This window comes from Mastacembelus armatus, chromosome 13 (genome assembly GCF_900324485.2).
Source record: "Mastacembelus armatus chromosome 13, fMasArm1.2, whole genome shotgun sequence".
Lineage (NCBI taxonomy): Eukaryota > Metazoa > Chordata > Actinopteri > Synbranchiformes > Mastacembelidae > Mastacembelus > Mastacembelus armatus.
The window spans coordinates 18,126,498-18,150,294 of NC_046645.1; the positions used below are offsets into that span (position 1 = coordinate 18,126,498).

Consider the following 23,797-nt stretch of genomic DNA (forward strand, 5'->3'; position numbering starts at 1 on the left):
GACTTCTCAAATACAGTGCTTTAGTAAATAAGGATGCCCAGATCGATTGGGTACATTTTTGCTGATATTTTCAGTGTGTTTTTCCTGTCTCTGTTCAGTTCTGTGTATTTTCACTTTAGAGGTGGAGTCATGACAGATAAAGGGATTAAAATCACTGCAGCAGAACCAGCTATATCATTTTTTTTTTAATTTCAAACCTTCTTCACTGTGAAAACCTCCCATCTATATTACCAACAATCCAACTTAACTGTTATAAGTTGGGTTGAAGATTTGGGTGTGTTATGTTAGCACTAGCAGTAGCTAACATAGCCTCCAAACTGCTTGGCTCAGGCAGAGATGAAAAGGGTGTTACAGAGGTCTGGTAAGCTCACTTCTCTCCAACATTACACCCCTGTGTGTTTTTGGTTTTCAGACTTGTACCCTTCGGCCCCAACCAGTGCAACATCATCCAGTGACATCCCTTTATGACATTTATCAGACACAAAACAATTAGGAAAGAAAACTAAAGACTGTGACGACACTTTGGCTAATTAAACATGTCAGGATCAGACTTTAGGAAAAATGAAGCAGGATCACAGTTTGAATTAATGCATTGTGGACAGATTTTGAATGCCAGTGTGGTACTGATGGTGTGCAATGCGAATTGAGTGTGTGACGTACAGTAAAATGCTTTCCTCTCCCACATGGATCTGAATGACTCCCTTTGCTTGATGTTATACTGTAACTTCTTTTATCCTGTTATGTGTCCTACACACAGTTATACGTAAAATCAGTATTGTGCACGACAAACAGACACACAAAATTATTATCACTACCAACAGTACAAAGAGAAAACTGGGGGAATATGTGCATAAATGCTGGATTTTTGATGTGACGATTATTTGGCACTGCAGAATTTTTTTTTTTTTTTATTATTTTTTGGAAAGTGCCTTGAGATAATTGTATTGTGATTTGACACTATACAAATAAATTGAATTGAAATTGAATTGAATCCTTTCTTTTATATCCCATTGACCAACATGATTAATGCTCCCCCAAGCAAAAAGCAGAAAGACACAGAGTCTATTTTAGACTAGGCAGAAGGCATTCTTTCATCTTGGGCAATGATGCTGAAGATGGCTCTTGCTGCTTTATGGAGCATACAACGTGAGGATTTGTTTTAATAGGGCAGATATAATGTACTATTTAATCTTAACAGCTCAAACTGCAGCTGTCATATAAAATGACATGACCTTTCTGAACTGTTGTCACAGAAGACTGTTAACCCTCTGGGATCTCAGGGTGTTTTGGGGCCCTGGACAAGTTTTGACATGCCCTGACATTTGTGCTTTTTTCAGTTGCTTTTAATGGGGTTAATGCTCCTGTATTTGTGAGAATTTTTGTTAAGTTGAGAAACAGTTTATAAAATAATTAAACTATTCTTTCTTAGAGATATTTATCCAAGTCCACGACATGAACAGAAATCCAAGAATTTAATGAAGTCACAAAACTGCTTCCCAAATCCCCCATAACAATAAAATTCCATTAATAATATCATTCTCTTTCAGTGGAGCTGTCTGGTCAACTGTTTAAGACTATTTCTCTGGATCCCTTCTAATGGACTGAAAAACCCTGATCAGCGAACTAACTGGTAGTTGCTGCAGTAAAGTATTATCTTCAAAGACACTAAAATACAAGTGAAGGTTTCAGAGAAACACTGCTCCTGACCTTTCTAGTACAGCTGCGCTCTCTGTTCCAAGGCACACCTCATTATTGACTGCTTTGAAATGTCACAAATGTAGAATGGTGCATCAGATATGACGAGATGCAAATAGATAAATAGCTGCTGGATAAGAAGGAAATGGTTAAATCTAATCAGCCAAACATTGTTGGCTGATTCGATTTGATGCCAGTACAGAATGTGCTATGATTTAAACTGGTATTCCTTGAGAGTTGGTTAATGCAGCATCTTCTTTGAATTGGAGGCCAGTTTCAGTTGTGCCACAAAAAAGCATAGTTCTTCAACTCATTGTTTAATCGGTAATGCAGCGAAAATAAAAATCCTGAATCTCTTAAAACAAAAGCTATAAAAATGCAATATTGATGTGAAGCAAAATAGGCTCTGCCACATACTGTCTGCAGGGTTTGATTTGTTCTTCTCACTTTCCTCACAGGAACTACAGATGTGTTGAGCATCATGATGTGAGAGAGTATGAGACTCTGGATGGCAACTTCTTACAGCTTTTTGTGTCTGTATTGAGTCTGCTACACATTAAGCAATATAACATATAATATAAAATAGTATCTTTATGTTAAAACAGTGGAAACTCACTATATAATGTACAATTCCACAAAAACAACATCGTTCAGAACTGACTGATATTCAATATGTGGATTCCCATTTAAACCAAATCAACAGAATCTTATGAGTCACTGCCGATCAATACAGAATCATTTAGAACACATTTATATCATAGAACAAGTGTTACCTTATCAGCTGTATAATACTTTTTTATCACCATTGGTTCCAAATTGCAAGAGACAGATTGTAACTTTATGGGAATTTATAATGACATTTCATTTCCACAGAAACAGGATTTGCTTAATCCCCAGTCCTGACCCAGACCTACAAAACTTACTGCGACACCTGGCACAACGGCCCTTGTCGTATTCCAGCAGATCCAAGGCCCGGCTTCGTTCACTAACCGATCGCCTCTGCCCGCTCTCCCTCAGCCGAGCGGCCTCCTCTTTGGCGTACACCCCAAGCTCCTGGGTGTAACGTCCATACATCTGGAAAAAGAGAGACAGAATTCAATGTACACATGCAATTAGCGATGTGTTTTTAATTTTTCCAATGCAAGCTATTGGTTGTGTATACTCTGCATCAATCACTTGATGACGCTATGTGGGTTTAGCTGTGCTGATGAAGGAAATGGGGATAGTGAGAATAGTTTGGTAGGCAGAGTAGAAAAAACAGATCCAGTACAACGTTGCTGACCAGCAGTGTTTCATTCCAACAGATAATTACTTGGATGACCAATGTTTGACTATTCAAACTTCCACCCAGTCTAAAGGTCAGAGGCCAGCAAAGAAATCAATGTCGAAGAATACAGAAAAGTACCTTCAGGGGCTAAATTAAACAAAAACTTTTTTTTACTCTAAGGAAACACACACACAGAGTCAGCAAAGAATTGAATAACTTCTGAATGGCTCCAAAAGAACCAAACCTCAACCTCAACTATGACCCTGGCACACACACAAACCTACCCATCCCAAAACTACATAATGCACACAAATGTACACATACAAAAAATGTCTAGTCAGTAAAAGAAGAGAAAGTAAAGGAAAGTTTTGTTCACCACCAAGACACCAGCTCTTTCATAATGCCCCCGGATGATGGACAGAAACAGGGGCACTAATGACTTCCTTAGTAGGTCAATCAAGGTTATAAAGACTTATTTAAACAGAATAAGAATTGCTGATGGGCAGAAGTATTATTAATAACAACAATACAACATCACTACCTCGGACACATGTAGCATCAGGATCATTTTAGTACAGACTCAAATCCTGCATAAATTACAGAATGTGCCAGATCGTAGCCCTACAGGAAGAAACATTACTGTAGCTTCTCATCCAGTAAGTTCTGAAACAAAACATTTCTTTATCTGGAGATTTCAATCAAAAATTTCCATTAGAACATTTTTTAGCCATTTCATCACTGTAAAACTTATCCAAGTGTGACAATATTTTGATCACAGCATTCAAACCTCCATTGAACCATTATTCTTTGAAGTCCAGACCCTGCAGTGCACAGTTGAAATCCACAGTGGATGGAAAGAAAGGAGACACGAAAGAGAACATACTGTCACTTAATTCCTATGCACATAGGGCTAAACCATCCAGGTCTTTTACTTGTGACAGAGCCCAAAGAGTGTCAGGCAACATTTTGCCGTGCTGAATAGGACCAACAATGAAACATTAATAGTCACACTGACAGTAACAATATCTTCATATATTTCCATGTATTTTCAAATGATAAATTTGACCAATTCAATTTAACTAAAATATATGTGGATTTTTTTTAAATCTCTGAACTATGACAAAGACTAAATACAAAAACACTTCACAATAGGCTGCATAAGTCTAAACACTGGTCAGTCTTATATAAAAAATACTGGCGTGACCTTGGGAAAAAAAGCATACTCTCTGAATGTCATCAGAATGCCAGACAATGGCATTTCCCTTTCTACTTTATGACTGATATGGTGTTTACACAGCAAAGCAGTAGGTACATTGCTATTTCTGTTTTAATAATCAAATGTCCAGATTCACTAAATTTCCATGCAATAGTCACTGGAAGCCAACCTACATTTCTTGGAATATGGCCCCTATGGCCTGATGGAAAAGTGTTTAGATAACATAGACACAGACATGCGCACACTGATGCGCCTACACACACACACACACACAAACACACACTACACTGAACTATGAGTTATGAGAGATATGCACTTGTCAACCTCTAAACACTATTCACACAAACTGGGAACCTGCTGGCTTCATCACTGAGATTAATAACAGGGTCAACGGTCACAGCATTTGACTGACAGCAGTACAGGAATCTAAATATATATATATGAGTCAGTCAAAACAGAGGATCAGGGAGATTTACTGTACATAAAATAAAGGGCAGGTAGGATGATTTGAAGTCAAACTGTCTGATTACTATGAGTCAATGGAATTCCAGCAGTCTGTCAATAGTATCAGCACTAATGTAAATTGACTTTATTAAATTAATTAAGCATTGGCTAGACGTGACTCATCTACATGAACAGTTTCTCAGTGTCATTTGAAATGGTGAAATATTTATACTGAATAACTTCAAAAGTGCATCAGCTTTGTAAATACATCCATTTACAGTCTTGGTATACTATAAAATAGTTCTTGGATGGCATGATAGTCTGACCTGCCCTTTCCTATTACAAAATCCTACAATTTTTACAATTTCTGAACTAGATTACCTGGAAATCACATACACTCCCTGGGCAGGTGTGTGGAAGTGACAAAATACCCATCTCTCTTAAGCTTTTTTTTCTTTGTATGCAAGTATTGCATGTTTAAGACTTACCAAGTCCTTTACAGTTAGTAAGTGATGCTTTTCATGTTAACCTTAGAAACAAGTTGCTAGTTAGCTCAGCAGAGTGGGTCGCACAGATTTTCAGTTAGAAAATCTAGCAAGTAAGAACTGGGAAGCGAACATCAGTTTTACCCAAGACAGGCAAGTGACCCTCTACCTTTCATGCCTGACACCAAGCAATGAGTTTCAAATGTGTTGCCAAAACCCCACAATACCTGCATGTAACTTTAGTTCAACTTTTGCTCTGTCAGTGTGTGTGTGTACTTTAATTGCTGCATGTCAGTTGTGGTAAGAGGCAGCAATGCCCATTATTTGGCAGTACTGGATATTATATTGGTATTATCAATCAGGGGTTCTGTGACAATTCTGCCTAATCTCATTAGATAGGTTTCCTCCTCACATGATTTGCCAGGCAGGGATTATATCTTCATGCATCATTTGTTAAGTTTAGCTTCACTTTTAAACAATAGCTCAACTCTAGAAATGTGTATCTGCATGTGTATCTGTAAATGTAATGTGGACAGCTTCTGCTCTTAAAAATGTGGAACTACTTCCAATTCAAAACCACTTCTGAATACCAAATGCCACTTGAAAAAGGCCTTAATTGACTGAAAAGTCTCATACAACTCACCCATGTAAATGTACATATAGGAGTAGGAAAGGAATTCACACAAACAATGGAAAAAAAAAAAACAACAAAGGAAAAATTTGGGGAGAAACTATTTTATCCAAGATGCCATTCTGCATGGCATTCTCAGCCACATTCATTATTGTCAACCCTAAGTTTTCATTAGTATACAGTAGACAGACTTCAAACGCAACGGAAACTCAAAAGATCCAAAAAGAAGAGAGCAGAAATAGACGTTCTCAGATGCACCCCTTAAAACTTGCATCTGACCAGAGGAAAACAAACAGTTCCATTCAGAACAAAAGCATTGCTGGTTGATAGCCTATCATTATGTTGAGCATAGTCAGAAACAGGCACTTGGCTGAGCCTCCCTGACTTGGTTAATTGATCCCATATGAATGGTTTGTCCTAGACTCATTGTTTTGGCTCCTGGGGCAATGACAAGGGCATGGGCATAATTCAAGCAGTGATATGAAGGGCATCGGAAGAAGTCACTGGAAGAACCAGCAGAGACTATGAGGCAAGATCCTTTCAAAACAGTTTGTTATTGTGTCTATATATATAAATTTCCCTTCTCACCCCTATGGGTGGTGTGTGTGTCTTCCTGAATCTCGGGTCCTCTACCAGAGGCCTGGGAGTTTGAGGGTTCTTCGCAGTATCTTAGCTGTTCCTAGCACTGCGCTCTTCTGGACTGAGATCTCTGATGTTGTTCCTGGGATCTGTTGGAGCCACTCTCCCAGTTTGGGGGTCACAGCCTCGAGGGTGCCAATTACCACGGGGACCACTGTTGCCTTCACCTTCCACATCTTTTCTAGCTCTTCTTTAAGGCCTTGGTATTTCTCCAGCTTCTCATGTTCCTTCTTTCTGATGTTGCTGTCACTTGGGATCGCTACATCTACCACTACGGCTTTCTTCTGTTGTTTGTCCACCACTACTATGTCCGGTTGGTTAGCCATCACCTGTTTGTCGGTCTGTATCTGGAAGTCCCACAGGATCTTAGCTCGGTCATTCTCCACCACCTTTGGAGGCATGTCCCATTTTGACCTCGGGACCACCAGCCCATACTTGGCACAGATGTTCCTGTACACTATGCCATCCACTTGGTTATGTACGTTGCATGTATGTCCTGCCTGCTAGCATCTTACAACCTGCTGTTATGTGCTGGATTGTCTCAGGGGCTGCTTTGCACAGTCTGCATCTGGGGTCCTGGAGCTGTATATCACTGATGTGCAGTTACTGGCCCCACCAACCTGTAGTGTCTATTTGTTGTTTATTGTTGCTGTTCTTTTCTCTCTCCTCTATCCACTCAACCCCAACTGGTCGAAGGAAAAACTGAGCCTGATTCTGCTGGAGGTTTTTTCTTCCGTTAAAGGGAGTTTTTTCTCTCCACTGGTGCCAAGTGCTTGCTCATAAGGGATTTGTTGGGTTTTTTTTGTTTGTTTTTTTTTTTTTGTTTTGTTTTTGTAAAGTGCCTTGAGATGATCTGTATTGTGATTTGGCACTACACAAATAAAATTAAATTGAATTGAATTGAATTGGTGTGGTAGACCCCAGCCTCTATCAATCTTGTGCTCAGGGCCTGTTCTTGTGCTGCTACGATTAGTGCCTCTGTGCTGTCTTTCAGTCCAGCTTTTTCCAGCCACTGGTAGGACTTTTCGATATCAGCCACTTCTTCTATCTGTCGGTGGTACATACCGTGCAGTGGTTTGTCCTGCCGTGGTGGTTCTTGCTCCTCTTCCGTTGCATAGGGCTTCTGTTGCCTGAGATATTCACTAAGTGTTCCATTGCTCTGGGCCATCTTCCTGATGTACTCATGGATCTTTGCCGTTTCATCTCAGATGGTGGCTCTGATGCTCAACAGTCCTCGGCCTCCTTCCTTCCTCTTAGTGTACAGTCTCAGGATGCTGGATTTGGGTGAAACCCTCCATGCATTGTGAGAAGCTTCCTTGTCTTGATATTGGTGACCTCTATGTCCTCTTTTGGCCAACTTATTATGCCAGCGGGGTATCTGATGACCGGCAGGGTGTAGGTATTGATGGCTTGGACCTTGTTCTTCCCATTTAGCTGACTTCTTAGGACTTGCCTTACTCTGTAGGTATTTGGCTGTGGCGTCTTTCCTTGTGGCTTCTTCTTGGTTCCCACTTGCCTGTGGGATTCCAAGGTACTTGTAGCTTCCCTCAACATCCGCTATGCTGCCTTCTGGAAGTTCAACTCCTTCAGTCCTGACAACCTTCCCTCTCTTAGTTATCATTCGATCACACTTGTCCAGTCTGAATGTCATTCCAATGTCGTTGCTGTATGTCCTGGTGGTATGGATCAGTGAGTCGATGTCCTGCTCACTCCTGGCATACAGCTTGATGTCATCCATGTACAGGAGGTGGTTGATGGTAGCTCCATTTCGTAGTCGGTATCCGAAGCCAGTCTTAGTGATGATCTGGCTGAGGGGGTTCAGGCCTATGCAGAACAGCAGTGGGGACAGAGCATCTCCTTGGTAGATACCAGTAGTTGATGTTTTGCTCCCCTTGATGGAGACTTGTGCAGTCGGCTTGAGGTTGGCCACTAGGGTTGTTTTCCACAGTCCCATTGAGTTCCTTATGAAGGTTCTTAGAGTGTAAGGCATAGGCTTTCTTGTAGTCAATCCAGGCGGTGCACAGGTTGGTCTCGTTTATCTTACAGTCTCTAGTGACTGCTTCATCTACCAGTAGTTGATGTTTTGCTCCCCTGGTGTCCTTACCCATTCCTTTCTGGTGCCTGACAGGAGCTTTCATGTTGTGCAGAGGCACGTTATTGGGCGGTAGTTAGATGGGACTGCCCCCTTTTGGGGGTCCTTCAGGATCAGGAATGTCCTGCCTTCAGTTAGCCACTCAGGGTGAGTCCCATCCATTAGCAGCTGGGTAATTTGAGCTGCCAGGCACTCATGGAGCATATGTTTTTCCAGTATTGTTCAGTCTCAAGCCTTGGTGGGTCTGTTCTCATGTTACTACCCTGCCACTGAAAGTATACTTTGGATGGTTCGGTGGAGAATACCGTTTATTCTCCTTGCTTCTAAATCTCTTTAGGTGTGTGGCCAGGGCTGTGAGTCATTGCTTGGCCTTCTTACCACCTCTCTGCAGTTCTAATAGTTGGCTAACTTCTCTCTTTGTTGCCCTTATTTTTGCCTCCAACCTCCTTCTCCATGCAGGATACTACTCATTGGTGGTGTGTATTTTGTGGCCAAGCATCTCAAGGATCACTGTTGCCGTGGTGTATATCAGCTTTTTGGTCTCAGTGATGGTCACAATAGGGATTGTTTGTAATGCTGCATTCACATCTTCCAGTAGACTTTCTGAGGGTACGGAGGTTCCAGGTGTCCATCTTACTTACGATTTTCAATCTCAGGTCAGCTGCTCTTGTGTTGAGCGTGTGGGGGCTTGTTACTGGGGCTTGGTACCCAATCTCGGGTGAGACAGATGAGACAAAGGTGGGAGGTAAGTCCCAACTCTGACCTAGATGAAGCAATGGCGTTCCAGAAATTAAAGAAAAGGTAGGCTGGACGAGAGTTCAACAACTCTCCTAAGATAACGTCTGGACAATCTAAGTGTGCCAAAGTGTTTAACTTGAACTGGGAAGAATACATTGATCTTAATCCACTAGTGCAGTCTTTTTTTTTTTTATTTGTTTGATAGATGGATCAAGTGACAACAGAATATAGTCTAAAATAAACCCATTTTTAAATGTGATTTTTTTCAACAACATTTAAAAGATGGACCATTGTTTTTAACTTTCTTACTACACATTTGTAAAAGTTTCACAAAATCATGGCTCATAGAATTTTCTCAAGACACGGGATGAAAATGAAAACTTTCAAGTGCTGAAAAACCGGAGCAGGTCATGAATTTTACATACAATCAACCCCCCCCCCCCGGTTCAGGCACACAGACATGTTAATGATCAATCAGATCATGTTGACAGTAGACTGACATTCCCATGCCTTGTTGCACTATGAGGATGTTGAAAAATGTCCTTAAAACAAAGTGCTGAACTCTGCTGAATCAGCGTTTCCAGGCTATACTGGACTTTGACGTGCTCCAGTCAGTACTATACCAGAAAGGATGAAAGTGCGTCTCCTAGCAATTGCAGCTCTCAAATATCAGTCATCCACTGTCATGAAAAACACCCACACACATCTACCTCAGGCTTGGGTGCTGTTTCCACAAAGCTCTCTCTCTCTCTTTTATATATATAAAAGTCAATGACAATGACAATGACACAGTGACCAAGCTAAGATCCAGTGGGACTTCCAGATACAGACCAACAAACAGGTGATGGCTAACCAACCGGACATAGTAGTGGTGGATAAATAGCAGAAGAAGGCCATAGTGGTAGATGGAGCAATCACAAGTGATGGCAACATCAGAAAGAAGGAACACGAGAAGCTTGAAAATACCAAGGGCTGAAAGAAGAACTAGATAAGATATGGAAGGTGAAGGCAACAGTGGTCCCCATGATAATCGGCACCCTCAGGGCTGCGACCCCCAAACGGGGGGAGAGTGGCTCCAACAGATCCCAGGAACAACATCAGAGATCTCAGTTCAGAAGAGCACAGTGCTACGAACAGCTAAGATCCTGCAAAGAACCCTCAAACTCCCAGGCCTCTGGTAATAATATTCTTCTTTGCTTGTATTCACACACACACACACACACACACACACACACACACACACACACACACACACACACACGCACAAACTGGTCATTTAGTGTAGACCACTGGGACTGAAGCCTCTACCTGTTATTGTATGGGTGTATGTTTTGATGATGAAGGTTGACGGACAAGAAAACACCTGCTTATCCTCTTTTTGTCCCTTTTTACTACACCACTCTGAATCTCAGCATCAGTGCAATGCTCAGTTTTCTTCATACACATGCCGACACTGTCAGGGACCTCATTAGCTGAAGTGAGTGGTGACATCCTGGGCATGTCACTCTGAACAGTGAACTGCCCAGGATGTCACTTGAACAGGGAGGAAGGAAGAAGGGATTTTGCAAAAATGATTGGGCGATTAATCTACAAGAGGGGACAGAGGGAATAAAGGGTGAAGAGTGACTGTACGTGACTGGGGAGGAAATCAGAGAATTCGAGACTTTTTCACAGTAAGAAGGACACATTGGTGGAGGGCAAACACTGCATCCTTGTAGTTTTATCTTAATTTTAAACAACAGCAGTTGGAAAGGTGTTTCCAAATGTTTTAATTATATCAATGAAAGTACTGTAAACGGTAAAGAAAACTGAACAGTATCACAATAATGAAAGAGAATTTATTGCAGGACTGATGTATTAGGTTGTACTTTTAGCTCTGTCCTAATTAACTGCTAACTGAGTGTATATTTGGTTCAAGTTAATTTCACGTCAGCTACTACTTGGGAATATCAATGATTTCACAAAAATAAAACAAATGTTAAAAAAATATTAACATCATGCATTTTGTGCAGAGTAAAAACCAGGAAAAAAATACCAGTACAAAAATATATTAATAAATACATCTGAACAATCGTTATCAAAACAGTATTTAACTATTCAGCATTCTACTTCGGTAATACTATCAGACTCATGACTGACAGTTTTTAAGATAAAACTATCAAAAATCAACTCAGCAGAACCAGAACTTTACCCAAAACCTGGCACCTACATTATTACAATGTAACTGAACACTGTTGAAATTTTCTCAACTCAAAATACATGAACTGAGGAATGTATCAGATGATACACAGCTGCCTGCACAGACACAAAAAAATATTTATTTACATATGCTGAACTCTAAAAATTTGTGTTGCATTCCAATTGGTGAATTTTTTTTACTACTAGTTGGTTGTCTATTGCATTTGTAATTCTTGATAAATATGGGCCCTAGTCTTAAACTGCAGTACAATATTTATAAAATAGATTTAACGTAAGCAACAGAGTGCTGTAGTGAGATGTGGAGGGATGTACAGTAAATCAAGGTTTCCCAGTCCTCCTCTGAGGCACCCCAGGAGGCTAGTAGGGACTGTTGTGTGCTTGTGCCAGGCTGCCATGCCAACTCTCAGGGCCTCTCTTGCAATGACCCAGAGCTGGACAAACAGATGGAAAGAAGAAAAGGAAGGATGGAGTGATAGATGAGAGAAAATAAGAGGCAGAAAAACTGCAGGAGGTATAGGGGGAAAAAGGTGGTTATGCATAGATTGCAAAGAAGAGTAAAGAGAAAGAGAATGGGTTCATTTGTGTGTGAAAAGTTTGGCACTATATACAGGATCCATCTACAGTGTGAGCTGAATTTAGATTTTTCACTGTGCATTTGGAAGGAAGGACTGAAAAAAAGATGGTAGGAGAGAAGAATGCTGCTGTGTACACTGGAGCAAAAGCTAGTGATTAATGATAGAGGCTTCACACCTGTCTAACAATACTGCACTACAGGGACAGCAAATAACAGTAGGTTACAGTACATACACACACACACACACACACACACACACACACCAATAAAACTGCAAACAAATCTATCCTGCAATAGTCTTGCATTTAAAAAACGAATGTCAAGCTTGAATAAACAACTATCTCCCACATGACAAAACACACACACTGACGAACTTCTGTCTCTATAAGTCAGACAGACGAACACTAAAGCTACAGTGATACCATGAATCTTCCCCTCTCACTCTCTGCATTTGCTGCCTCTTTTCTCTCGCTACAGTAATCAGTTCCAAAGGCCTGCTGGCTGCTGCACATTGGTATTAGTGCCACGTCTTGACCACTGCCACAATAAAATGCAACAGACCCAGCAAAGCACTGATATTCACCTGTGGACTGTATGCATGTGTGTGTGCAGCAGGTGCACTTTTCTATTGCCTTATTAAGAAAACCCATATTTGCTTGGGGACATTAAGTCTTGCTGGCAACCTGCACTCCTTCCATCACTCTTAAGTCCTTCTTTCCAAGGTTTAAACCATATGCAGTTTTAAGGCTAATGATTATATTGACTCATTTTTTTTACATTAACAATGGATCCAATCACTATAGAAACACCCACAGATACTGAACAGTTTCTCTCATATTCGAGATCATTGCTTTGGTTTTAGCTGGCCTGTAACATTAGTGCTTTGGTTTACTCATCAGCGTTGTTTCTAGGTGCAGCAAGGACCTTTTGGTGAAAAAGCTCTGTTAAAAAAAAACACTGTAAGCTGCCTACCCAGCACCACACAGCAGACAAAGTTAGCAATTAGCCGGGAATCCTGGACGGGCATTAAAGACACAAACCTAATGTTGTTGGGTGTCTCCTGGAAGTTTAATTAAGTTACTGTTTGCATACCAAGGAATGATAAAAAACCAGTTGTACCAGGTGTAAAGTGTGTGTGAGGTTTCATATGAGAACAGATGAGGGACTCCTGTACAGCCACATAAATTACAAACTACAACAGACGTAGACCTGATTTTAAATGTATTCAGCCTGAACGCACTGGAACAGAGAACAACAACACTGATAGTAGCAGGATGTACTAACAATCATCCAGTAGCCTTGGGTGAAAAATGTGTTTTTTAAAAGAGTGTGAAACATTTTGTTATTTTACACCTATTCACAGGCATATTAGGCAAAGTGACAGACTGATATCAAATCCACAGAAATTCAAGAAAACAAGTAAATAGTTTGAGTAGGAAGAGGAAGAGGACCTGAGAATGAGAAAGACACACACACCACCCGAAAGCTCTTGTCAGGCATCATAGTGGCTAAGTTGAGTAAGCACATGGCTCAATACATGAGAAGGGCCCAGAAAGGAATGGGTAAGAACACCAGGGGAGCAAAATATGAACTACTGGTAGATAAAGCAGTCACTCAAGAATGTAAGACCAAACAGACCAATCTGTGCACCGCCTGGATCAACTAAATGCCTCACACATGGATCTCACACACGCACACACACACATATATATATATATATATATATATATGTATATATACATAAACTGTAGTTTTTACATTTATTTTCTGTAAAAAAAAAAACTTAACATAACATAACCAATTACATAATATTCCACTGTATTTATGTATTTACGGTCATATCCAGTAAAACATAAAACTTCCAGTACTGTATATTTTACAGTGATTTATTGTGAAATGCACAGTTTTAGGGTTTAATTTACTAACAATATGTACTATAACAAATCCCATAATATGTATAGCTGTCAAAACTTAGTTGCTGGCTGACTTGGAAGTGCTGGAGGGAGAGTGGGATAACAGCAGATTAAACAATTGTCAAAGGAACTGTTTATTGCATTGCTAGAGACAACCTGGGCTCGCACTACATTGGTGGTTTTACAGACAATTTTAGTTCCTCTGAATATTTCCGCAGATACTCGATCTCTCGAACTCAATTTCAGACTGATGACCCAAATTCTTGGGGACCAGAACACACTGCAGAAAACTACCAGTATGCAATTGAACAAGATACAGACTGAAGATGTTTCAGAAGTTCAGGGAATAAAGTTCAGGTAAGTATTTAATTCTCTGAAACATTTTGATGTTTGCCAACCCGGTTTGCCTCCTTGCCTTGGACATGATAGGGGTTATCTCTTATGATGTGGCACTTTTTTGAAGTACTTCATCAAGAAAAAGAGATGGTTCAAAGTCAATGTCAAAGTCTGCTTTATTGTCAATTTTGCCACACTGAGAGCACATACAGAGAATCGAAATTTCGTTATTCTCAGCCCCTTGGTGCATACAGATAAAGAACCTGAAGTACAAGAAGTACAAATAGCCTAAGGCACATAGCAGCTTAGCATACAAAACCAGTGTAAAATATGAACAGTTCAGATGCACTGGATGGTAGTGCAATTAAGTGTTCTCATCAGTCTCGATGAAGTGACTGGGGTGCATAGAGAGCAGTCCAAATTCTGCATAAATTGACTGGTGAATGAAGAAGTCATTCAGCTCGTTCAGCAGGGAGGTGGTGCTGTCACAGGCCTGCGGTGGGGGCTTGTAGTCCGTAATTCCACGCCACAGGCTCTGAGTGCCTCTGCTGTCGCCAAAATGATGGGCTATCATCTTGGAGTCCTGCTAGGTTGGCCCTGGCTGTCTTCAGGCCTACCTCGTCTCTAGCTCTGAAGGCTGCGTTCTGGGCCTAAAGGAGTCTGTAGACCTCCCCTTTTAGCCATGGCTTCTGGTTAGCCCGGACAGTGATGGTCTTGGTGTCCGTTACATCATCAATGCACTTGGTGCATCAGCTCAGCAGAGCTCATTCAGCTCAGCTTGTGGCTGCTATACAGAGCAGCTTGCTGCTCTGGTGCTACATGGACGTGTTTTTTAAATTCATATAATGTCAAAATTAAATTAATTTAAAAAATGTTGTAATCTCTCCCTTTTCCGATGTTAGGTCTTGGGAACTCAGTGTAGTAACTCGTGTTAGTAACTAATGTTCCCGTGCCTCATCAGCTGTAGAAAAGCAAGACTTGGGGCACATCTGGGAACATCATAGACAACTTGCTCCTGTTATACCAATGGACTGCGAGAGAAAGCCAGGGCATCCATTATATGACTGTTTAACCCAAACTGCCACCTTCATGTGTGGTTGAGATATTTTATTATTTAAAGTATTCAAAAAAAATAGAGAGACTTCCCCACATTTGGGTCCATGCAGAATTTCACTTAATTTATTATTAAACATATCGTGGACAAGCAGAACATTTTTAGCACTTAAAGCGTTCTTTGATTTTGTCAGTCTCTTGGATAATTAAAAGCTCAACCATTTAGTCTGCAGCACAAATATCCTTATATTGTTATATCAGAAAAGGTTTTACTATAAATTTGACAGTAAATTTGTTGTAACTACAGTTTAACTGTAAAAATATACTTTCATGTTAATCATATAGGTCTTTTTACACTAAAAATTAATTCACTTGTGATTTAAACTGATCCAATTGTACAAATATCAATTTACTGTAATATAAAAAAGTTCAAAGTTTGAATTTTACCATAAAAATTTATGTATTTTGGTGTTCAGTATATGGTGTCATTCTGTATTTTTCTATGGTAAATATGGTAAATTTTTTAAGAGTAAAATATTGATATAAACTTCAATAATAACTGTAAAATCAACAGTACAATTACCATAATATCAAAAAATGTTCTACCATATTTTTTACGGTGAAATTCTGGTGAATTCTCCAGCTGCCAGTTTTTTTTACAACCTGGATGCTGCAAAGTACATCATCATAGCAAATATTTCAAATTTCCAAATATTTTCTGGCATGTTTTTGAGGTTGTTTACTGCAAGAATAGAACTGCGGAAATACTGGTGAATTTTATTCACCTTTCTGTGCAACTGTGCAAGACTCCTTTTGCACCCACATTATGAATCTCAGCCAATCTGAAGTCACACTTAAATGTATTAATATGTATGTATTTCTAGGAACGTTAGGAGTTCTAAAATACGTAGAACTGTTGTTATAGTGAGGAATAAGCAAGTATGCAAACTGTCTTAACAACAAGCGTAATCCCTGTACCTAAGAAAATAACCCATTTTATACTTATACTGCAGAATTCCAGTTCAGTTCATCTGAAAAGTACACTGCAGTGAGCAGCGAGCGTGCCATGTCAGTAGAAAAGCTGTTATAGTGCACAGATTCCCATTAAGGGAATTGTTGAGGTGACACAGATGATGAAAGAATACCTTAACCATACTGAGCACAACATAGTACACTTTCAATGACACAATTCATCACTTGCAGAGTAAAAATAAATGAGAAAGACTCCCATCATTTCATGGCATTTTTACGAGTTTATAGGATTCATAAAAACTGGCAACAAAGCTAAATGAGCAAAGCACAGGTAATCTGCACAATGCCTCAATTTGTGATTTGTTCCTACTGTCATTGCAGAAACACATGCTTAAAGAAGATCTGTGTGGTCCTCTGAATTTTTATCTTTATTTTACCTTTTAAAAACTGCAATTAGCAGTTAAATGGTGCCAGACGTCAGTTTTCAGCATTTCAGTTGCCACATGTATATACAAGAAATAACAACACGTTTGCATAAATTAGCATATGTGAAAGCATTGTATTAAGAAGTCTGTGTATAAACAATTCAGGCAGATTGCTTGCTCTCTGCACATTAAAGCCTCTGGATATTATCATTATACACAACTGATTGATAATTTAACTTCAGGCAGGGTCTCTCCCTCACCCTCTATCCAGGCATTTACCTTTTTGACAGTTAAGTCCTGGTGTGATCATTTTTTCTTGGAAAGTTTAATTCTACCTCCAACAATGTAAAAGCTAGACATTAAATAACGCAGAAAAAAATAAATCAAGCAAATCCAGCTGTAAAGCTGTTTTCCATTTTTACTTGAGGAATGACATCTGGGACTAATTTTATCATTTTTTGTCAATATTGTAAATGAATTGAAGTGAAACCCACCACCCTGTAAATGTCTATCTTTTCATATACTTACTGTCAGATCTTGAGATGTTGAATTTGACTAACAGTGTGAGACTCAAAGTCAAGCCCAAGTTGAAAAAAACAAAACAAAAAACTGTCTCCTAGGAAGTAATGCACAAAGAAAATAAAATGTTGATCACATCCTTAGACCCTCTTCTGTTTTAAATGAACACTGAACTGACTAAACCATTTTTTTTTACATCATACACTTGTTTATGTATTCCAGTGATCAGTAGATAACACAAGCCCCTATAATTTTAATCTGCTGACCAAGTGCAAACCTGTGTGGATTTTTTTTTCTTTATTATTTTTCAGGATTAGAATGGAGGCCATTTAATCAAAAAGTAACAAAAAATTACGAACTATGTAAACAAGCGCCCACTTCTCATTTTTGCCCTAAGGTCTTGACTAGGTACATCTGACCATGTGAACCACTACAAAGAACTGTAATGACGCAAAATACGATACTTTAAATGTTAGGTTTGTGGATTAGTTCCCACAATAGAAAGAGGATGGAAAGGGCATTGAAAATTATCAAAGAGGTCGTGCCAAGACATTGAAGCACCATTAAATCAGCAAAAGAGCCTAAAGAAATGAATGCTTATTTCTGTTTTTAAATAACAGCATGGAATCTACAATAAACTGACGCAAGAGAGAAAGAGAGCAGACAATGAAATTACAGTGAGAAAATGGGTGAGACTGAGGGAGGAAAAGAGGGAGACAAGACATTTATGCACAATGGCTTCCAGTGTTTGTCTCACTCTCTGTTTCTGTCTCTCACACGTGCTCAGTCAGGACGTGGGAAGGCACCACCATGGCACTGCCCTGTACTGGCCCCAGCACACATACACAAAAACACACATACACACACCAATGCTGAGGACATATTGTCCAGAAAACGTATGACTGACATCTGGCTGAGAAAACACAGCTGTGACAATAACTGGCTTGAGAAACTGATGGGTGAATGACTAAGAAAGAGGGAACCAAAAAACAAAGTATGAAAAAGACAAGATCTGATGCAACAAGTGGTGTGAATGCTCAAGAGGTGGATGTGAGAGAGCATGAGAAAAGATTATAGTGAGAGAGACAGGGACTGAAATATGAGAGTCATAACATAAACAGAACTGGAGTGTGAGAAAGTTTTAAAAAAATGTCAGGGGAGCACATGAGAAAGTCAGCTACAGACCCAGGTGAGAGGAAAATTATAGAATAAGAAACTCTTGTAGACTCAAAAATTCAGCCACTGCAGTGTCCCATCCAAAAACACAGAGGCAACTTCAAAACAGATAAAAACAGGACAAAGAGGAGTGGGAGGAAGAACACAGCTTAGTGCCAGAGTGGCCAGGTTTGTGTCAATATCTGTAATGGAATAAAGGCTGCTCAGACACTATCTAATCAACTACTCTGGCAAACCTGCAGCCATCAGCACTGCACACTGCCACCACCCACCAGCTACACCTTCCTGCCCAATTCTTTTAAGAGTCCTCTGACTTTGCTTAATAAGGTCGCTGGTAAGTGTGAAACCCAACTAATATTTGGGATAAAAACGGTGCGTACCTCTTTTCCCACTATTTAATATATGAAACAATTACTAAGTACAGTATAGTTTATGGTTTAAAAAAAATTATTATCAAGAAGTAGAAGAATGAAGAGAAAGAAGGGAGAAAAAGTTGAATAAAAAAGGATGAAAATGCAAAAAGGAAGGAGAAAGAGGGACTGAACAGAAAATTGGAAAAAGAATTTAGAAGAATAAGAAGAGGAAGAAAAGAAGGGCTTCAAAACAAGGGAAACAGGAAAATACAGATTAGCAGAATGAACAAGAGGTGGAGAAATAAGGAAAAAAAAGAGGTAAAAAACAGTAAAAAAAAGATTTACAGGAAGAAGAGAAGTAAGATTAGGGGGAATAAGGGTAAAGGTAAAAATGGGGGACATGAAAATGGGGGAAAATGAATGGAAAAATAGGGCAATGACGCCCACATGAATTCAGAAAACACCCAATTGGTGGTGCCAAAGAACTGACAGGAAGGAGGTTTACCAGTCAGCACATTATAATCCAATGGCTGTCTCAAATGGGATATGATAAAACGCTGGGATAATGGACCGATTCTATTGGCCGGTCATCCGGGCCAATATGCACTGGTGGTGTGCATCCTGCCTGGAGTGTCAATTAGTCAATCCCACCGCCATACCGTGAGCACCCGTGTGACCGCTTCCGTTAATAGAGCTACCGTTTGAGCGCGTCGGAATGGACTTAATCGGGCCATTCCAGCGGAGCGCACATGGCTATCGCTTTGTGCTAGTCCTAGTGGATTACTCAACGCAATATCCAGAAGCAGTGCCGCTGTGCAGCATTTCAGCAAAAAGTGTTGTGCAGGTCCTGTTTCAGGTCATCTCCACTGACCCTCTGAGTGACGAAGAGGCGTTTCAGGTTCGTTAACCCAAAGTTCGCCTCGGGAACACCCAGACTTAACGACATCATGGGGTACCGCCAGCCAGCCTCGGCGAAACAACATCAAAGTAGGCTACACCTGCCTCTTTCTCTATTCTCTAAATTAGCTGATGTCTCACTTACTGCCGCATCCAATAATTTTCCAAATTGTCCACGTTCATTAAGTAATTACTGTCGCTAGTTCCTTTTCTCAGAGTCAGTGATCAAACTACAGTGCCACTTTGACTACTAATAATCAAAATAGATTATGTTATTTGCAGAAATATTTGAAGTATACAATTCTATCAGTTATGCTCAGTTTTAATAAATGGCAAAAACCTCAGTCCTTCTCTCCTGGTTTCTGTTGGTTGTGAAGCTATAAGGTCACTGTTGGGCATCGAATTCATTCTTCAGATTTCCAAATTGGTGGTTATGTAACAGATGGAGAGGGACTGAACCTGTGCTTCATCTGCTTTTGGTGTTGAAGAAAACACTCCACTGAAGATACATTAAAAACAAACGTATAACTAAGTTTTTGGATCATGAAGATTGAGTTGTTGATGGCTTCCAATATCACAAAATGGTGAGCTCTTTCCTCACTGATAACAATAGTCAATACAGTACATGTTGCTATTCATTGTCTAATCCAAGGTGTCCAGTCATGAAAAGGCTCAATTTATAACAGATATCTAATGATATGCAACCACGCAAATGAGTAAAAAGTAAACATTTAGCTGTGTTGTAATCAATCTACAGGTCCATCAAAGACAGCCTTTACTACTTAACTACTCTTGCAAAGCAATCAGTATTCTTCAGACATGTTTCAGTTTAGGTAATACATTAAAACCATGACACTTACACTACACTACAGGATCTGTCCAGACTTGCTCTTCATAGTCCGAGCAATGATTATTATTCTGGACACAAGGAGGTAATCTACGAAGGATCTTTGAGGGTACAGTAAGACCCCGACTGTTTGCAAAGCTTCTGTTTGGTAGGACCACAGGTATTTCACTCCTGCCGCATTATTACTGGAACCTCACACACACAAAGGCGTTTGCAGATAAACACACTGAGATCCTTGTCAAAATCCTCTAGTGCTACCCTGTTGATCCAAGTGCATAAACCTTGTCCAGAGTGTGCTGCATACACACTAACCACTTGTAGGCTGAAGCTCTGCCCTTCTGTTCCAGACAGCTAATTCAGTTTTGAACCCAGCTGCTGCATCTTGTCCTGAGTTGACCTCAGCCAAACACTGAGGACTTTTAAACCTTTTCCCCACATCTAACATTGATAGTATACAATCTAATATTTCACTTCCTTACTCCTTGCCTGCTCTGCCAGCTCCTTTTCAGCCTGTGCATCATTTATGACATAATCAAAGGACTACCACCAGGCCCTTGGTAATCATTCCTACACATATCACACGAAATAATGGACGCTGTGGGAGCTACAATGTCTTCAATTATAAATAGCAGTCCTACTGGTCGAAGCAGATGGCCACACCCAATCTGAGCCTAGTTCTGCTGGAGGTTTCTTCTGTTAACCTGTTAAACCCTGGGCCATTTTTTATGATCAGAAAACAGCAAAGTTAAGACAAAATTTGTAATCATCACTTCATAATGCAACATTTATTTCTGCAAATCTTTGGATGATCTTTCAGAGAGTGCGGCTTGTGTTAGCTTTCAAATGGTGCATTTGAATTATTATATTTAATTTGAAATATGAACATATTTTAGGTATTGCACCTTTAGGTTACTGAGCTTTTAGCTGACTTTCTTCTGGTTATGTGGATATGTAGCATGTGTATATTGCTACAAATGTGTCTAGCATCATAAAACAAAGACCTTTACCACAATGGCTTTGTTGGTTTTCTATAGGTGCCTTGAGATGATTTTATTCTCATTTGGGACTAAAATAAATTTTAAAAAAATAATAAATTGAAATTAAAAAATAAGCTGAATCATATTTGTGTGGCCGGCCTACAATAAAGCAAATAAAGAGCTGAAAAGATTAACTTTTGGCACTCAAACAAAACAGTGTAGGCATTTGATGATACTCTTGCTGTGTTATACATGTTCACCTGCTGTGTCTGTCAGTGATAAGCACTCTTATCACAAGGTGTGTAATCAACTTTGAATGCATTTCAATCAAAAGAGACAAAAAGAAAGAGGGTGATTAGGAGGTAATGCAACTTCTGTGTTACAATTAATTTAAAGTCAAGGATGCCCATCTATCTTTAAACAACTGTGCAAACACACAAGCACAACTAGCTGATTTAATCAATTTCCTTTGATTCACCCAGCCACCTCACACAGGCCACAGCTACTTGCACTACTGATTGTTTCTGATTCTTCTGAGGCATGTGTGGTTTGTGTTTTTGTGAATGAGTGTGATTCTTGCTGCAATGAAAAGCATATAAATAAGCTATTACAGACTGTTCTATTCGGGCAGCCACAACTGCACACATATTTAAAAGATAAAATTATATGTTGTGGACAACTACTGAATATGTAATGCTTTTACCTTCGTGTGTGTGTGTGTGTGTATAGTTCTGTGGTCATTGTGTTGACAGGCTGCAGTGGGATAATCTTGAACTAAGAAGTACAAGAGACATTGAAGTAAACTGTTACTAACACACTAAAAAAAACACAAAATCTGTGGCCCAATGGGAATAAGGCTGTTACTTTGGCAAGTACTGACTCTTAAATCAACAGGCAGAAAGACACTAAGACTTATACTTTTTGTGTCCAGAGCTTTACTTGGACAGGAGTACCATCCAGCTGCTCCATTCATTCCCATGTTAAATGACAGCAGGCTTTTCATGCAGAAAGCCGAAATGAGGGCTTCAGTAAATCACTCCAGAGCCCACAGTTCTGACATTACAAACACACATGAGAGTGTTCTCTCTGAGAAAGTCACTCCATTTTTTCCCAGTGGGATTATGGCGTTTTGGTGGTTAGCCAGAATTTGAGCGGATCACACCATGTCTGCACATGGGTCTGGGCTTCACATACACCCTGGACAGGTCACCAGTCCATCACAGGGCCACATAGAGACAAACAACCTCACACACTCACTCCTATGGGCAATTTAGAGTCACCAATCAACCTGACATACATGTTTTTGGACTGTGGGAGGAAACCAGAGTACCTGGAGAAAACCCACACAAGCACAGGGAGAACATGCAAACTCCACACAGAAAAGGCCAAGTTGCAAACCCAGGACCTTCTTGCTGTGAGGCAACAGTGCTAACCACTCATCCACCATGCTGCCCATCTGAAACCTTATACCTGAAATATCTGCATATTACAGAGCCGTTGTTTTTTTCCTTGCTAACTCTTCATCACCGCCCTCTGCCATGTTGCCACAACAGTGAAGCTGTGTGTGTGTGTGTGAACAAAAGGTCTGTGTGTAGACGCAGGGGGTGGAGTTGAGCAAGTTGAGTGAGAGAGAGAGAGTGCAAGAGAGAGAGTGACAGAGAGAAGCTTATGTTACAGCCAACAGTGAGATGAAAGGTAAGCAACTGGCTTTAATGCAGCAGGGCCATAATGCAACTTTAGATTTATATCAGTACGATGGTATTGTTGCAGAACAGTTTCAAAGTTACAGCCGGCTTCTAATAAATGGGCAGGTCAGCTCCAAACGTTATCTCACAATTGTCCAACTCCAAGATGCTTGATACAATAGGATGCTCGGATCTTATCTAAACTAACATATAAGATTTTACTCACTTCTCACTGTGGTGCCAGTATTGTAGATTATCTTTTTATCATCAGTCTGACATGCCCTGCAGATAATCTGCGCACCATGTGGATTACAACTTAACCTGCATGTGTGTCAATATTACACTGAATGTTTAACAGCTGTTTGACCTTGACTGATCTTGCGAAGTACAGCACAATGGAAACAACCAAAGAAGTAGGAGACAGAGACAGCTTAAAGTCATGAGCATGTTTGTAACATGAGTGCTGACAGAACTGCTGTATAGTCAAATGTTGTGACTAAACTGTGGACATGGTAGCGCAGTGACAGGGAGTGCAGATTCAGTGGCTGTTTATAAATCTTTCAGCAGTGGAAAGCAGTTGCCAAGTATATGTTTTTGTATATTGGCTACTAACCTACAGCCACTAATGTGCGTCAATTCAACAGCTTACATAAGTAAAAATACA

At 40.0% G+C, this 23,797-nt stretch overlaps 1 protein-coding gene across 3 annotated transcripts in view; it reads right to left on the reverse strand.

The window, feature by feature from the left end:
• Window positions 1-23,797, reverse strand: part of LOC113136720 (chloride channel protein 2-like) — a 137,774-nt gene that overhangs the window by 85,621 nt on the left and 28,356 nt on the right. For all 3 annotated transcript variants that reach the window (XM_026317770.1, XM_026317756.1, XM_026317765.1), the window contains exon 2: window positions 2,619-2,769. In XM_026317770.1, the coding sequence (XP_026173555.1) occupies window positions 2,619-2,769 (151 nt within the window). The remainder of the gene's footprint in view (window positions 1-2,618; window positions 2,770-23,797) is intronic.